The following is a 13,947-nucleotide window of genomic DNA, read 5'->3' on the forward strand; positions in this document are numbered from 1 at the left end:
ATTGGCGGCATCTTGAACATAATGTAACAACTATCAGCGAACCAGTGAAAACACCCCTGCCTCTGTGACCCAGTGGGATCCATCCATACGGCCATCCTAGTGAAAGATTTTCCGACCCACTGGATAAATCAGTCAGCCCACTGGAATGCTGTAGCGGCAATGACCTTTATATATCCCTGTACTAAGCTATATCCACCATCTTCGATCGAAGTTTTTTTGGAATTGGTACCCGCAGCCATTGTAGTGTTTGACACTTTGCCTACCGACAAACGGCGCTACATCACTAGTGTACAAGCGAAATAAGATCTAGCGCTCTGCGGGTACCAACTTCAAAAAAAACTTCGATCATAATATTTTGCTTGGCTGGCATTGAGTAACTTGGTCTAGGGATATTAAGTTCAGTGTCTAGGAGGCCCCTAAGCGGTAACACGCAAGTTTTTGTCTTCAATCACGATCACGAAAACCGCTTGCGGGCCTCTGTAGTTAAAGAATGGTCCCATTTTGAATGATAAAAGATTGACACATACCACACTCAAAATTTTCTTAGTTTAACATAACCCAGTGAATAATTTTTCCATCAAAACGTTACTCAACTAAAATCATCTCCCTATCCTTCTTCTTTCAGAATCCATTATTTGAAAATGTAATACTCGAAAAAAGGCAAAAAGTTTTCGTTCGACCTTTTTCCTCTTTTTGTATATTTTTTGCTTGTTTTTCTTCCCGTTGTTCATTGGGTTTTATGAAATACGTTAATGTAGATGCTTTTATACTCTTCCATACCAAAGAAATCTATATTACATCACGAGAAGCTTTTCTCGCGTTGGTGCAATGCAACATGCTCTATCCCACCAACACAAGAAAAAAGTGCGTGTCCCATGTTTTGTTTTTTTGTTTCATGGGACAAAAAGTGAGAGAAATACCCAAGCGTGTCCCAGGGACAAAAGTGAAATTTCAATTTTATTGGTAAAAATAAAAATGGGTTGCAGACACGAGAAAACGTTTCAGGTTGGTGGGATGGAGCATATTGCATCGCGCCAACGCCAACTTCTCGTGTCACCAAGCCTTAACATTTCTATCATATATAAAGTCGTTATTTTGGGAATCTTTATTTATTTCTTGATGTCTAGGGATTTTTCTGTGCAAGACGATTCCTGATTTGATTTCGTTAATTAATATCGCATTGCGATGTACAATGAAGGAACCTCAAGGGTGGGTGTACATCTGTAGGAGAGAATCGATTAACACTCCCTCTGTCGATAATAATTCAAAGCATAAACGAAACAATGGCTCATAATCACTTTTACGAATTCTTTTATAAACATAATCGATCTTCTCCTCGCTATTGCCATTATTACAAGAGGAAGGTTTGGGTTACCTCTTAAGACAAAGGACGTAACGAGGGGAAAATCGATTAAAATTTACAAAAGGATCGTGTAAATGATTTTTAAATATTTTCTTTGAGAAGGAAATATTTGTAACGGGCATTTTCCTTTTCCAAGGTTTAGAAAAAGTCATTTTCGTGAATTTTTACATGACGTTCTCTTTTTAAATCGAGCTCCGGTGAGAAAAACAGTAGGATGTGCTTTGTCCAAGACGGAAGACGTCATTTCTTCAAGACACGTCGGGGGAAATATGCGTACGGTGCTATTCTCCTTGCCGATCGGGAAACGTCGCCCGGTTCGGAAGCGTATTGTTGATCGAACCATACTGTTTTCTAACCGTCAAAACAAAGATGGCGGCAAAAAATAGACAACAACTGTTGCTCTTTTGCTATTTTTCTTTGGTTTTTATGCTTTCATGAGTTGAATTGGATCATGATTTTTGTACGATTGTCATAAGGAATGGTCGATGATGAACTTTTCCTATTATTCCTTTCTGGATCTGATGTTTCGTTTACATTCTGTTGGTTTAGATTGAAAGATACAATCTCTTGGTCTTGGAAATTCAGGACATTTTGTCAACTTTCACAAAATACTAACTTCAATTTTGCCTATATATAATTACCTAAATTGTAACAAGACAAGTGACTGTGAATAAATCTGACCATGTTATACCTGAAAACTACATACTTCTGACATAAAAAATGTTTGAACTCACTTTTATGGTATGCAGCCAACGGTCAGATGATTGATGAACTATATAATTGCCACCGGAGGAAGCATGAAGCTTCTGAGGATGGCATGCATAGCTTCACGCATAAGGAAGTTGGGCAAACATCTCATAATTTTGCGCGTGTTTTTCAGTATTTTAGTTCCGCTTAACGGTAGCATTCTTATCTTACGGTCTCTCTATTGTTTTATCATCATCAAAAAGACTTTTCCGGAGTTATTTTGATTTGATTACTCATTTTGAAATATCAGTTTGTCGTTTTCTTATCCCTGGAGAGTTAAATGAATCTAAGGAAATTCCCTTTTCTGGGAAATTCCCCTTTTATACCACAAGTAGTTATTAAGGTTCATAGGTTAAAAATACTACTCTACTCAAAGTATTCGAACAGTTATGTTGCTAAACGTGTTCATTAGTAAAATTTATCCTAAAAAAAACGATACTTACCTGTAAGTTGAAGTTTGTTGGGAGTTTTGTTAATAAATTATTCCAGATGGATGAGTATAAAGTGATATAGAACGGCAAGCTGGTCAGGGTTCATAGCTGTAAATAATCATGCTGGCCTGATGAAGGATGAGGATAAATGGGAGGGTTTCATCCTGTGGTGGGCACTTTATACTCATCCATCTGGAATAATTTATTAATAAAACTGCCAACAAACTTCAACTTACAGGTAAGTATCGTTTGTTTTAGGATAATTTTATTGCATAAATTATTCCGAGATTACGAGTATAAAGCGAGATTTCACAAAATGCCAGCATGATTAGTCTCCTTAAATGTTAGAAGGGAAGTAGTGAGAGGTTGATTATAAGCTTTAGAGCTTTGTTCAGCTCATTAAACACGTATATTTATAACACAATCTAAGGTGTAATAAAGTTTCTAATAAAGTTACAAATATAAAACACAATCTGAGGTGTTGTTAAATAATATTTTGTATTAATGTGTTAAAAAGACTTCCATGAGGTTAACGTCATCGACGATTATTTTGTTTTAGTGCTTGGCGAATGTTCTTGCGTTAGACCAACCCGCTTTCTTCAGTATTTCAGTCAACGACATGTTACTGGTTTTGCACTTGGATGTAGTGTGGGAATGAGCAGTATATAAATTAGTGTCAATGCCTGCGTTGGCAATCATTTGTTTGCACCATCTAGATATATTATCTTTAGAAACCATTTTGTGTGGTCTGATGTAGCTAACAAAAAGGTTGTCTGAATTTCTAAGTTTCTCAACTCTTGCTATATAGTGTTTTAAATGGAGGATTGGACAGAGTTTTGGTTCTCGGGCGAAACCTTTTACCTCTAAGGGTTCTATGTGTTTTGATGGTCTAGTCTGTTTGATTTTTGATGTTATGGGAATAATAACTTTATCTGCTAAGAAGTTGATGTTTTTAATGTCCAAAGATTGAAGAGTTTGAACTCTTTGTCCTCCTGATGCAATAGCGATGAGGCTCGCTAGCTTTAAGGATGACAGTTTTAGGTTAAGATTTTCAACATCTTGAAGGGATCTGAAATAGTTAAAAAGAATATTTACATCCCATGTGATACATGATTTTGGGAAGGTTGGTCGGCTTTCGAATACACCTTTTATGTATCGTTTTACTATAGGTAGTCTTCAAAATGTAACATTTTCGAAGGGTTTTACAAAAATAGAGAGTGCACTTCTAGCATTGCTAATAACATGGAAACTTGCCCCATCTTTGTATAATTGAGAAAGAAATTCAAGTCCTTCGTTTATCTTTGGATTAAATGGATCTATAGAGTTCCCACAAAACTTAAGCCATTTTTTAAGAGCAGGTTCATATTGTTTTTGGGTTGATTCCCTCCAACTGTTCATTATAATATTTGTAGTAGTATTAGACATACCTTGTTTTAAGTATTCAGTCCTGAGACTATGCAAGCTCTGAGTTTCAATTTCCTCCAGAGAGGATGTAGCCGATGAGGGTCTTCTGGAAGAACAAGAACTTGTTGTCCAGGTGTTATTGTTATGGTTTCTGAGACCGTCATTGAAGTCAGTGTCGTGTACCAAGTTTGTGTTAGCCAATCTGGTGTCACTATCAATCCTTGGCATTGGTCGGTTTTGAGCTTCTATTGTACTTTCCCTACCAAACTGAAGGGAGGAAAGAAATAGGGGTTTTTCAAGGTTGACCAGTTAATAGTAAATGCATTTATATGTTGGGCATTTGGGTCTGGCCTGTATGAGATATAATTATCTGTTTTGTTGTTTATTCTGTTTGCAAAACAGTCAGTTTTAGGAGGGTAGTTTAATTTTTTGCAAATATCTGCAAAAATTTTGTCATTTATCATCCAGTTGCTGTCACTATAGTCTTTTCTGGATTCTTCATCAGCTTCTATATTTTCCTTACCTGGTATATAGGTGCATGTGACCCAGATATTGTTTGTTTTGAAATAGACCATATTTCTTGTCATATTTTGTTGCAGGTGTTGTTTTTGCAGCTCCCGATTTTATTTATGATGCCTATGGCAGTTGTATTGTCACAATAGATACATATGTGCTTGTCTTTTAAATTTTCAGAGAATGTTTTGAGAGCAAAGAGAATAGCAATCATTTATATGTAGTCCTAGTTCTTCATAATGCCAGGAACCTCCAACTTTGTGTTTTTCAAAAATTATACCCCATGCAAAATCTGAGGAGTCAGTGAAGAGTTTTTTCTGAATGGGAGGTGGTTCGATCCAGTTTTCAATTTTGTTGATGTTTTGGATCCACCATTTCAAATCTTGTTTGCTAAGGTCTGATAGTGTCATTTTTGCATCAAAATTACCACAGTTTTGTTTTAAAGCTTTAATCTTTTCTTTTTCAAGGTTTCTATAATGTAGAGCACCATACTTTGATGCTGGCAGAGTTGAAATTATATGTCCAATGACTTTTGCTACATATCGAATAGTAGGTTCTGACAGGCTATGTAGAATATTGAGGTGTCTTTTTAAAGCATTGGTTCTTTTTTCAGTAAGAGTTGTAGTCATTTTGGTTGAGTCTATTACAAAACCTAGATAAGTAATCCTCTGAGATGGAGTGAGCTGAGACTTCTCTGAGTGTATTACAAACCCTATTTTAGTAAACATTTGTGCTGACTTAAGGGGCCCCCCAGCGGTTTGCGTGAATGGGCTTTTTTGGTTGCGTGAATGCGTGAAAATCAGAAAAAAATTGCGTGAATGCGTGAATTGAAAAAACTTGCGTGAACGTGAAAATCCATATTTCTATTGCGTGAATGCGTGAATCTGCCCTGTTTTTTCCGTGAACGCGTGAATTTTTCCTTTTCACAGTTTGTAGAAAACCCCAAGGTGCGCACCTATCTCGAATTCAAGGGATGCCAGGTGAAGGTGCACAAAAAAACATTCAAATTCTCTATTTTATAAAACGATTCATGATTTAGATGCGCTTTCTAGCAATCAAGACACCTTAAATTTCCAATTTTTTTTGCCGGGGCCAAACATGCATTGGCCCTCGAATCTTAAATAACTCTAATTTGCCCCCTTGAAAGTGTTTGTTTAAGATAAAACCATGGTTATGCATGATGAGTGATCCAGGGCCAGGGCCAGCCAGGGCCAGAGTCACTGGGGGTAGGAGGCGGCTATGACTTCACCACGTTTTTGCAAATATAAAGAAACTTATTCCAAAGAAATTTTTACCCATGATGTAGACTTTCGATAACCTGATTTCTTGGCAAAATTAGTCTGAAATGGAGTCGTATTTAAGCACATCAGAGAGTTAAAATAGAAATTTTCTCCTGTCGGCGCAAAACATGGTTGTGCCTCCTTAGTCACTATGTTTGCGGCCCCTCCACGTTAGGAAATTAATTCGCGAGCCCTGATTAAAACCTTTCTTTTTTAATTTTTTTGATCGCTTCGCTCGCAACAAATGTTCATTCTTTTACCTCATTATACAAGATATCAATCGAACGTACCTTGCCTCTAACGAATTTAGACAACATTATTTTTCAATGGTGTTAAAGAGAGCATTTTTAGCCAAACGCGAGTGACAGAAATGCAAAAATTTCCTCTCTGCGTAAAGCATGGTTGCGCCTCCTTACCCCTGAGCTAAGCATTATGGTGTCATACTCGAGTTTGTTTGACCTATTTTTGATAATGTTTAAGCTATTTTTTGTACAAAAATTCGCCTGCGGCGCATATCTTTTCACTTAATATCGCGATACGTTAACTGCAGAAGCTTCACCTTTTCCAAACGATCGTGACAAGTCAGAAGAATCAAATATTTTGCGTGATGGCATGTGATTACAGTTGAAAAATTACGTAACGCTTTCTATTTGGGGGTTTCTTATGACGCTACCAAACACGGTGTTTTATAGTCAGGTCTACAGGAAAAATCATTACTGAGTTAAGTTTTTCTCAACTCAAGTGCATGACCAGATCCGGCCGAATAATATCTCGAGTACAGCCTTGTCATACTTTTTTATGCAAATCGAACGTTTTACTCCATAATGGCGGAAATTACGTAACTTAGCGAAATGTGCAAGACCTCTATTTTTGACATTTTCCCTGATTTTTTCCGAAAATTTCCCCGATTTCCCAAAAAAATGAGTTTGCGTGAATTTCGAGAAAAACTTGCGTGAATGTGTGGATTGCGAAAAATTTTTGCGTGAATGCGTGAAATTTGGGTCCGCTGGGGGGGCCTCATTTAAGTAATACAATCTATAAATTTATTTTTGGTAAGTAGGAAGTCATCTATAAAGCCACAATGATATTCCCAGTGTCCTCAGTTTGCTCATAGGGACTGCAGTGAGTTTGGTGAATTTTCTTGGACAAGGTCCAAGGCCATTGGGATAACATGTGAATTTATAGATGGTTCCTTGAAATGAAAATTTTAGAAAACATTGATAATCCCTGTGTATGGGAACACTGTAATATGCATCTTTGAGGTCTATTGAAGTCAAGTAGTCCCCTTTTGATATCATAAGTAAAGCATCTTTAATAGTTTGCATTTTAGTGTTGAAACTCAATATTTTGATTTAAACTTTTAAGGTTCAGAATCATCCTTGTACCCCCACCATCTTTAGGTTTTACAAATATAGGGGATATAAATGTTAAAAATCAGACACACCGAGTGACTTAACTCATAGAGTACTATCTTCATAATAAAAAGCCTAAAGAAAAATTACACACTTCACTACAGTAAAATAATTAGTGACAATTAAAAGGGCAGCCGATGTAAGACCCCTAATGGAAATGACATCAGCTTTAAACTAATAAACAAAGCAATTAGCAGAAAAAGTTAAGACATACAGATAAGTAAGTAAAACGTCATATTTTCAATACTCCCACTTGACGTTTTACGTATACAAAATAAAATCTAAATAAATTTCAAATCCGTTAGTCATTAAAGTCGTTAAAGTCATTAAACCTTTTTAACATTAAGTCCCTCTCTAAGTTTTTCAAATTGAGGTCTTGGGATCCTTTTGTTAAAAGGTCAGCAATCATTTCATCAGTAGGGCAATACTCCAAGTCAATTACTTTCTTTGCGACAGCATCGCGCACGTGATGAAACTTAATGTCAATGTGTTTGGTTCGAGAGTGGTGAGTTGGGTTCTTTGCCAACTCAATAGCTCCTTGATTGTCTTCAAACATTTTTGTTGGATCAGTTTGCTCGAAATCCATACCTTTGAATAAAGTTGCTTGGGACAAGGCTACATATTCAGCTTCTGTTGTCGAGAGTGCAACGATCGATTGACGCTTGGATTTCCACGATACTGTAGAATTTCCGACTTTGAATACGTAACCAGAGGTGGATTTTCGTGTATCAATATCTCCAGCCCAATCAGCATCTGCAAAACCGTGAAGCAGAATATCTCCTGACTCAGATCCTTCGTAGATCAAGCCATAATCAAGTGTTCCTTTCAAATAACGCAGAACTCTCTTTACGCCAATCCAATGTTGTTTGCCAGGTTTTGACATATGTTGGCTCAAAACTCCCACTGCTGCAGATATGTCTGGGCGGGTACCGATTGATGCATAGGTCAAACATCCGATCGCTGATTGGTAATCCTTTAACTTTACAATCTCCTCATCGTTGGCCAACTTTTCGAACTTCATACTTGGTTCCAGAGGTGTGGCGACTGGTTTGCATTCATTCATATTAAAACGATTAAGCACAGATGAAAGAAATGCATTTTGATCAATAGTCAATCTGCGATTTTTACGGTCTCTCTTGACTTGCATGCCAAGGATGAAATGTACCTCACCTTTGTCCTCCATTTCGAAACGTTCCCCGAGTTTCTGTTTCTGTTCTCGAAGAATCTGGATGTTGTTGCAGGCGATAAGTAGATCATCGACGTATACAGCAACGATAAGGGTAAAGGATTTGTCTCCTTCGGTGATTTGTTTGTGGTAGATACAAGGGTCAGCGTCGTTTCTAGTGAATCCTGATTCTTTAAGGAATTCGTCCATCTTTTCGTTCCAGCATAGGGCAGATTGTTTTAAACCGTAAATGCTTTTTTGCAACTTGCATGCCATATTCGGATTGTCCCTGTTAATGAATCCTTCAGGTTGTTTCATGAAGGAAGATGTCTTCCTCAAGATCTCCATTTAAGAACGCTGTCTTGACGTCCATTTGATGCAGTTCTAAGTCGAGTTCGTTTGTAATTGCAAGTACGGAGCGAATTGAATTGTATTTTGCGACAGGTGCGAATACGTCGTTGTAGTCTATTCCGGATTTTTGCGAATATCCTTGTGCTACAAGACGAGCTTTGCATCTTTGAATTTTGCCATCAGCTCCTCTCTTATGTTTGAAAACCCACTTACTTCCTACTAGGTTTTTGTCAGGTGGCATTTCAACCAATTTCCAAGTTTCGTTTTCGATCAATGAATCGTACTCATTTTGGATAGCGTCCTTCCAAAGTTCAGCATTCGGGCTGGACAATGCCTCCTCAATGGTGGTTGGTTCCTCTTCGTCAACTATGGCGATCGATGCCGCATCCATCAGATTCCACCATTCACCAGTCAGGACGTTTAGTCTCTCAGGCGGTCTCCTTGTGCGTACAGGTCTAGCATTTGGGCGATTTTCCGGGTTGTCTTCAGGTTCGTCTGGTTCGGTCGATTCAGGAAAGAATTCAAAGTTTGAATTAGTACCGTCAAACTTTTCGATATCGAAATCCTTTTCCACAAAGGTTACGTCTCGGCTTCGGAACATTTTTCTGGTTTGTGGGTCGTAAAACTTGAATCCATTTTCGTTTGATGGGTAACCGACAAATATACATGAAATCGATTTCTTGTCGAACTTTCCTTTGCGTTTGGTATCTGGAACGTGTACGTAGGACTTACATCCGAAAACTTTCATATTACTCACATCCGGTTTCTTTCGGTGCCATATTTCATAAGGTGTGGTCTCCTTCAAAAATGCTGTTGGACTACGATTCCGGACGTAGCAAGCAGTCGAAATAGCCTCAGCCCAAAATTTAATCGGTTTCTGAGCGTGATGCAACATCGAACGTGCAGTTTCTAAAAGAGTTCGATTCATACGTTCGGCAACTCCGTTCTGTTGAGGAGAATACGGTATAGTCGGTTCACGCGAGATTCCACGGTCGGTGCAAAAACTTGTGAATTCGGTCGACGTATATTCACCACCATTATCAGAACGTAAACGTTGGATAGTTTGGTTCTCTACGTTCAGCCGTTTAACTTTCAGTCCCGTTCGATTCTCGACAAGATTTACAAATTCGGTAAATTTAGCCAACACTTCTGATTTATGCTTCATCATATAAACGGTCGTATATCTGGAGTAATCGTCGATAAACGTAACGAAATACCTGGAACCTCCCACTGAAGGTACATCCATTGGACCACAAACATCACTGTGAATCAATTCAAGTAATCCCTTTGTGGTGTTCGTCGATTTCTTCGGGAACGGTTGTCGATGTTGCTTCCCCATCGCGCAACCTTCACAGTTTCCATTGACTGTCTCCTTCAAGTCGAAATCAAGGCCGTTGACCATTTCCTTCTTGTTCAGTAATTTTAAGTTGTCGTAGCCGAGATGACCATATCGTTGGTGCCATAAATCGATTTCGTCCATTGCGTTTCCAATATAGCAAGTCTGATCAGAATTTATCGTGTTCAGTTTATAAAGTTTACCGTGTTTCTTTCCGACGCTATAACGTTTTCCTTTTTCGGTAACAGCCGGTAGGGAAAAAAGCTTGTTTTGGATTTTCGGTACAAAAAGAACATCTTTTAAAACAATTTTAACTTTCTCAGTCGTATCCTTAACTGTCAAATGTACATCGCCTTTTCCATAAGAGTATAAAATGCTCTCATCAGCAAGTCTCACTGTTATAGGTTCTTTAAAAGCAACATAATTTTCGATACTTTCTTTTTGGGGCGTCATATGTTGGGTAGCGCCAGAGTCTATCCACCAATTTTCGTCTTCGATTCGATTCGATGATTTTAAAGCGAGTTCGGAATTTGCTTGTACATCAGATACGGCTTCATCTTTTGCGAGTTTGGCTTGACCTTCTTTCCTTTTAAGATCATTTTTCTTCTTGTAACATTCTCGCGCAAAGTGTCCAGTCTTTTGCAATAGTGACATTTCAAAGTCTTTTTGTCTAGCTTTGAGATCAGAGCTTCAGGTGATGTTGGGCTTTTCTCCGACTTCTTCTCGCTTTCGTGGATTAAACGGTCGCGAACGTAATCCCATGTCAAGTTATTATCCGCGATTGTCTCTAAAGCGGTAATTAAATAATTGCAGTCGTCCGGTAAACTGCTGATCAAAAGGATAACAAGATCTTTCTCGGCAATTGCATCGTCGATGGCTTCCAAATGCTCCCCTAACGTTCTGATTTGGTTAATGTGTTCGGTCATGTCTTGTCCTTTCTCCATCCGTGCGGAGTATAATTTCCGGCGGTAATAAATCTTTTTCGACAGAGTCTTTTGCTGAAAATGTTTCTCAAGATTTTCCCATGCAGCTGTGGCGGTTCGTTGCAATCCCGAGACAAATCACAGCCAGAGCTTGGTTTTCTCGTTTTTTAAATTTTCGTTTGTCAGCCTCAGTCGCATCTTCATTCAAAGTTTCTGTACCGTTGACTATATCCCACAAGTCTTTTCCGATTAGGTACATTTTCATATTAAACTTCCATGAATGGTAGTTCTCAGCGGTCAATTTTTCAACCTTAAATTAAAAATCTTCAGACGCCATGTTTGTTAAACCAGATTACAAAAATATGCCAGTACTCTAGTATTGTGTCTGGGCCCATAACCTGTTAAAAATCAGACACACCGAGTGACTTCACTCATAGAGTACTTTCTTCATAATAAAAAGCCTAAAGAAAAATTACACACTTCACTACAGTAAAATAATTAGTGACAATTAAAAGGGCAGCCGATGTAAAACCCCTAATGGAAATGACATCAGCTTTAAACTAATAAACAAAGCAATTAGCAGAAAAAGTTAAGACATACAGATAAGTAAGTAAAACGTCATATTTTCAACAATAAATTCTATTTTCTCATGGTTTGTTTTTACTAGAACTTTTTTCTTTAGCAGTTTTTCAATTTCATGTCGAATATTATCTAAGAAGCTGTTGTTCGCAAAGTGTTTTACTGGCAAGTCAGGAGTTGTGAACTTTAATTTGTCTCCTCTTATAATAGACAGAATATTTTGATCCTTAGTCATATTTTCCCATTCTGAAAAGTAGTTTTTTAGTCCTCCCCCTTTAAATTGTTGGACATTTATCTGAGATGCTTTAATAAATTCTTTTACCTTTTGTTGTAAGTCTTTAACTTCTGATGAGTCTTTATTGTTAACATCTGAGGTTGATTTTTCGACTTCTGAGGTTGATTTCTCGACTTCTGAGGTTGATTTCTTGACATCTGAGGTCTTGGTTGCACTTGTTTTTAGCTCTAGTTTCTTTTTGGACCTACCTAAGGTAGTCCTTTAAATTAACCCTTGTCCGTTCGTTCGTCCGTTCGTTCGTCTGTTGCCAGCTTTTCTCGAGATCGGCTCATTAGTTTTTTCTAATTTTTTGCACAATGATGCAAAATGGCAATGCCCAAAATGTGACGGAGCCCGATTTTCAAAAAAAAAATTTTTCCGGCCGAAAATGGCGGAAATATGCCGGAAAAACGGGTTTTTCGGCATTTTCTCGAGATTTCATCATTAGTTTTTTCAGATTTTTTGCTCAAAGATGCGTATTAACAATGCCCAAAACATGGCCTAGTCCGATTTTTGAGAAAAAATTTTTTCCGGCCGAAAATGCCGAAAATATGCCGGAAATCGCCGTTTTTCTGGATTTTCATTGGACTTTTCCATATAATTGGTTGTTTTTTCATTCAAAAAGATTATTAATAGCAATGCCCACCATAAAGCATGTTTCAATTTTCAATAAAATTGATTTTTGAAGCCGGAACTTTCTAAAAATCGCCGGAACAGCCGATTTTCGCCGGAAAACGGTATTTCTTGAATTTCTTGAGCTGTACTTTATATTTTTTCATGAAATTTTGCACACTGATGCAAAATGTCAATACCTAAATTGCGACGGAGCCCAATTTTCGAAAAAATTCATTTCCGGCCGAAAATGGCGGAAATATGCCGGAAAAACTGGTTTTTTGGCATTTTCTCGAGATTTCATCATTAGTTTTTTCTGATTTTTTGCTCAAAGATGCGTAATAACAATGCTCAAAACATGGCCGAGTCCGATTTTTAAGAAAAAAATTTTTCCGGCGGAAAATGCCTGAAATATGCCGGAAATCGCCGTTTTTCTAGATTTCCATTGAACTTTTCCATATAATTGGTTGTTTTTTCATTCAAAAACATTATTAATAGCAATGCCCACCATCAAGCATGTTCCAATTTTCAATAAAATTGATTTTTGAAGCCGGAACTTTCTAAAAATCGCCGGAACAGCCGATTTTCGCCGGAAAAACGGTATTTCTTGAATTTCTTGAGCTGTACTTTATATTTTTGCATGAAATTTTGCACATTGATGCAAAATGTCAATACCTAAATTGTGACGGAGCCCGATTTTCGAAAAACATTTTTTTCCGGCCGAAAATGCCGGAAATATGCCGGAAAAACCGGTTTTTTGACTTTTCTCGAATTTTCATTCTTAGTTTTTTCTGATTTTTTGCAGAAAGATGCGTATTCGCAATGCTCAAAAGATGGCCGAGTTGATTTTTGAGAAAAAAATTTCCCGGTTGCCGGAAATCGTCGTTTTTGCAGATTTTCATTGGATTTTTTCCTTGTATTTCTATGTTTTTCACACAAAAACATTATTGATAACAATGCTCACCATCAAGCATGATTCAATTGTCAATAAAACTGATTTTTGCGACCAGAACTTCCTATTTATTTTTTCCCTGCAACCCTTCTCTCTCCCCCCATCAACAATCAATGATGAATTTATTGTGTTGTGTATTTTCGCTAAATGCTATATTTTCTGACTGATTTTTTTCATTTTTCTTTTTGCATTGCTAACTAACTTTCATCATCAGGTAGGTCCATTCAGCATGTTGCTTGTTGTGTAGGTGTTTGTGGAGGAGGACATCCTCCCCCGGCCTCGGCCTAAAAAAGAATTTGGACGAATGTTTTTGTTGTAAGGATTGTATTCACTGTTTCGCTTTGAGAACTGGCTTTTCTGTTTATAGCTTGATGTTTTGTTATTGTTTTTCAGTTTGTTTCTTAATTTCAAATTTTTAATATTTTGGCTCAGGTTTTCCCCAAAAAGTTTTTCAGTTAGTTTGTTGTTGTCTCCTGTGGATACCAAGTCCGGTTTGTGTAATTTACGATGCGCGATCCAATGATTCACGATGCACGATCCATGCATATATTATGTTAATTATTCTAATTATGCATTTACAGGTTTTAGTAATCACATATTTTAAT

The 13,947-nt window shown here is 37.5% G+C and overlaps 1 protein-coding gene and 1 long non-coding RNA gene across 2 annotated transcripts in view; both read right to left on the minus strand.

Annotated features, from left to right (window-relative positions):
- LOC136824902 (uncharacterized) overlaps nucleotides 1-13,947 on the minus strand; it is a 366,918-nt gene that overhangs the window by 89,205 nt on the left and 263,766 nt on the right. The window lies entirely within an intron of this gene.
- On the minus strand, nucleotides 3,097-4,173 carry LOC136824928 (uncharacterized). The gene is made up of 2 exons (XM_067080917.1): nucleotides 3,792-4,173; nucleotides 3,097-3,599 (listed from the first exon to the last, which is right to left on the minus strand). The coding sequence occupies exons 1-2, from the start codon at nucleotides 4,171-4,173 to the stop codon at nucleotides 3,097-3,099; spliced, it is 885 nt and encodes a 294-aa protein (XP_066937018.1).

Source organism: Clytia hemisphaerica, unplaced genomic scaffold (assembly GCF_902728285.1).
Source record: "Clytia hemisphaerica strain Z4C2 unplaced genomic scaffold, Clytia hemisphaerica genome assembly, whole genome shotgun sequence".
Taxonomy (NCBI): Eukaryota; Metazoa; Cnidaria; class Hydrozoa; order Leptothecata; family Clytiidae; genus Clytia; species Clytia hemisphaerica.

Bases quoted from the DNA above. Each gene is read 5' to 3' on its own strand.
- LOC136824928 (XM_067080917.1), bottom strand. From the start codon at position 4,173: ATGCCAAGGATTGATAGTGACACCAGATTGGCTAACACAAACTTGGTA. The intron at 3,600-3,791 runs GTTTCCATGTTA...GATCCCTTCAAG, and splicing joins ATTATACAAAGATGGGGCAA to ATGTTGAAAATCTTAACCTA.